Raw genomic sequence first — 3,565 nt, forward strand, 5'->3', positions numbered from 1 at the left:
ATCTCACCAAAATTATTTTGGCTAATGTCAAGATTAATCAGTTTGGGTAGACGAGTTACAGAATTTGCAGTCTGTTTCAGAGATTTTAAAGAGTTTTGACTTAGATTTAAAGTTTGCAGTGAAGGCCAAGCATCTTCACAGATTGTCTCATTTAAGCGATTATTTACAAGCAAATTATGATGAAAGTCCAGATACAGAAGTGATGAAAAATGTTTTGCAAGTTTGCATGGTACCATGAAAACTTTAGAGCTTCCAATGGTGAGTCTTTTGAGTTTGTTTATTTGTGACTCCATACCTTCCAGGTCAAGAAACAAATGAAAATTCTGAATCATCATGTTTATTACTGATACTGTTTCAATGAAACTTTGCCCACTGCTTGCAATTTCTTTAGTATCCCATTCTCCTTTCCCCTCAAGCACACAATCAATTATCTCTAACTCTTGTAAAGATGTGATTTCCTTCAGTAATAATGCTATTCGGCTAATATATTGATCTGTGAATGAAGCATCTTTAAAGGTAAGTTTTCGTATCCTAGAAGGAAGTGTAGAGTTCTGCACCAAACTTTTTTTTTCAATATCTAATTTGATTTCTCTCACTTCTAACCAAATGACAGAGTGCAGAAGGTCCCTCACAATTGCTGAGAATACATTAATACTTCTTAGGTTTATGATCATATGACTTATCTTCTTAATCGATTTCAAGCTTCCCGGTTCGTACTGACTGAGATTGCCACCATCAATCCACAACTTGTCGAGAAGCGCAATGCCCTCAAAGTTCCCTTGCCTTATCGTGGAGAACCGTAGGTTGCCCAGGTGGAGAGAGCTCAGGTTCCTCAGGTTAGAAAAGAGGGAGCTTTCCCCCAGGTCTCTGTAGAAGTTCCCTTGAAGGTGGAGGTGCTGGAGCGAAAAAAGGTGCCCAAACCACGCAGGGGACAAGTGAGCCAAGCTGTTATTTGATAAGTCCAAGAGCTCCAGTTTCCCAAGGGAGCTAAATGAGTCCTTGTCTATTGAGCTGATTTCGTTGGACTGCAGCAGCAAGGCTCTCAGGTTCACAGCCTGCTGCAGGTCCTGGGATCCGATGTGCTTTATCTTGTTGTGGGCCAGGTTTAACACCGTGATTTTGCCTGTGAGCCCGGAGGGAATGAAGTCCAAGCCCATGGAAGAGCAGTTGCAAAGCTGAGTGGCATCGCATGAAGGACAAGCCTGCTTCAGCGCTTGCTCTTCAGAGAGGTTTGCAGCTAAGACCATGTAGATGGCCCACACTCGCCAGGTGTGTGTAGTTCTTCGTTTGTGTTTTGTTTGGTTGAACATTTTGCTGTAGGAAACAGAAAGGAGAGAAGGTAGTGTCGATTTTTAGTTTTGAACAGCAACTGGAAAAATTGAAAACCTGTGCAACTTTATTAGGAAGTTCAGATTCAAGTTTTTTCTTTTAAGAGTTATCCTGTGACGACAGTCTTCCTCTCCTACTTCAGCTGCTCAGCCTTGCAAACATGGCGTGCTAATCATCTCTGGACTACAGCCATATCATGTCTCAACAGTCATAAAGGACCGTTCTCAACATCCTGCCTTTTCATATGCACATTGGCTATGGCTCTCGCCTCTTACATCTCTCGTATTACACCTCCTCTCAGCAACAAATCTACAGCTGGACGTTTCAACCCTAAACAGGGGATGATGGTTAGATCATCAATGATCTGGATGAGGGGATCGAGTGCACCCTCAGTAAGTTTGCAGAAGACACCAAGTTGGGCAGGAGTGTTGATCTGCTCGAGGGTAGGAAGACTCTGCAGAGGGACCTGGACAGTCTGCATTGATGGGCTGAGGCCAACTGTATGAGGTTCAACAAGGCCAAGTGCCAGGTCCTGCACTTGCATCACAATAACCCCATGCAATGTCAAAGGCTTGGGGAAGAGTGGCTGGAAAGCTGCCCGGTGGAAAAGGATCTGGGGGTGTTGGTCGACAGCTGGCTGAATATGAGCTAGCAGTGGGCCCAGGTGGCCAAGAAGGCCAACCCCATCCTGGCCTGTATCAGAAATAGTGTGGCCAGCAGGAGGAGGGAGGTGATCGTGCCCCTGTACTCGGCCCTGGTGAGGCCGCACCTCGAATCCTGTGTTCAGTTTTGGGCCCCTCAGGAAGGACATTGAGGTACTGGAGCATGTCCAGAGAAGGGCAATGAAGCTGGTGAAGGGTCTGGAGAACAAGTCTTATGAGGAGCGGCTGAGGGAACTGAGGTTGTTTAGCCTGGAGAAGAGGAGGCTGAGGGGAGACCTCATCACGATCTACAACTACCTGAAAGGAGCTTGTAGCAAGGTGGGTGTTGGTCTCTTCTCCCAAGTAACTAGCGATAGGACAAGAGGAAATGGCCGCCTCAAGTTGCGCCAGGGAAGGTTTAGACTGGATATTAGGATGAATTTCTTCACCGAAAGGGTTGTCAAGCATGGGAACAGTCTGCCCAGTCACCATCCTTGGAGGTATTTAAAAGACATGTAGACGTGGCGCTTAAGGACATGGTTTAGTGGTGGACTTGGCAGTGTTAGGTTAATGGTTGGACTTTATGATCTTAAGGGACTTTTTCAACCTAAATGATACTGTGATTCTATGATTCTAAATGCTCACAGCCTTTGCAGCGTCAGCCTGCCCATCTAGTATGGCTACCCGGCAGGCAAAAGCCTGAACAGAGAGTGTCCCCTTTCTTGGCCCTTTGAGTGGGCTGTGGCTTCCAACACGACAAACTTTTCTGGAAGAGATTTTGGGGTCCCCCACATGGAGTCTCACCAGCCTCAGGGCTTCTAAAAAGCAGAGCTGCGTAGGCTCCTGGCACACCCTTTTACACACTGTGTAAGCAATTTACATTCGTTACTGGAAAGGCAGAACAAGCTGATATGCAACCAAACAAGTCTATCACCCTTTTCTGTAAATCAACACTGGTAATAGATGGGAATTGGATGTTACCGTCACCCTATAAACAGTGGATGTAATTAGAACAATACTGATTTTAATTTACAGAAGGGCTGTGTTTCCTGCCACGGGTGCCAAAGAACATTTCACCATTGGCTACACCAGAAAATAAGTCACTTATTAAAGCTCACAAGCTGCTGTAAACAGTTCCAGTACTGCAGACGAACAGTACCCCCAAACCCTGAATAAGCAGAGAGTAAATACTTACCTTGTGTACTGCATGCTGTGTTTCAGTCTTCTCGTGTGCTTGTCGTGTACTCTGGGATCCAAGTGGTCACCTCATAAGTGCAAGTACAACAAAAGCTGGAAACCCTTTGGCAGGTCTGATGCGATGACGGTCCTGGAGTGAGAAAATATTTCAGCCTGTGCTCCTCAAACAAAACTTTGACAATTTCTCAACGTCTTCTAACTACTCAGCCAGTGAAGCACACCAGTTTGCACAGCTTTTCTTTAGTGGCAGCTCCCCTAAGGAAACCACGGCTTCTGAAGAGTTTGGCATTGGCCGGCACGCATGACACTGCCCTTCAAACTCGCATTTCAACCACTTTTATCACTGCTGCTGACGGGGGACACAAAAATGAGCATAGATTGTGTTTGCACTCTCTTCT

The 3,565-nt window shown here is 45.7% G+C and overlaps 1 protein-coding gene across 1 annotated transcript; it reads right to left on the reverse strand.

The window, feature by feature from the left end:
• Positions 1–7: 7 nt before the first annotated feature.
• On the reverse strand, positions 8–1,310 carry LOC104069477 (toll-like receptor 2 type-1; the record flags this gene model as incomplete). Its single annotated transcript, XM_009585751.1, has 1 exon — positions 8–1,310. A coding segment is annotated over exon 1 (1,303 nt), but the record flags the coding sequence as incomplete, so codon positions are not given.
• Positions 1,311–3,565: the final 2,255 nt, after the last annotated feature.

Source organism: Fulmarus glacialis, unplaced genomic scaffold (genome assembly GCF_000690835.1).
Source record: "Fulmarus glacialis isolate BGI_N327 unplaced genomic scaffold, ASM69083v1 scaffold46829, whole genome shotgun sequence".
Taxonomy (NCBI): Eukaryota; Metazoa; Chordata; class Aves; order Procellariiformes; family Procellariidae; genus Fulmarus; species Fulmarus glacialis.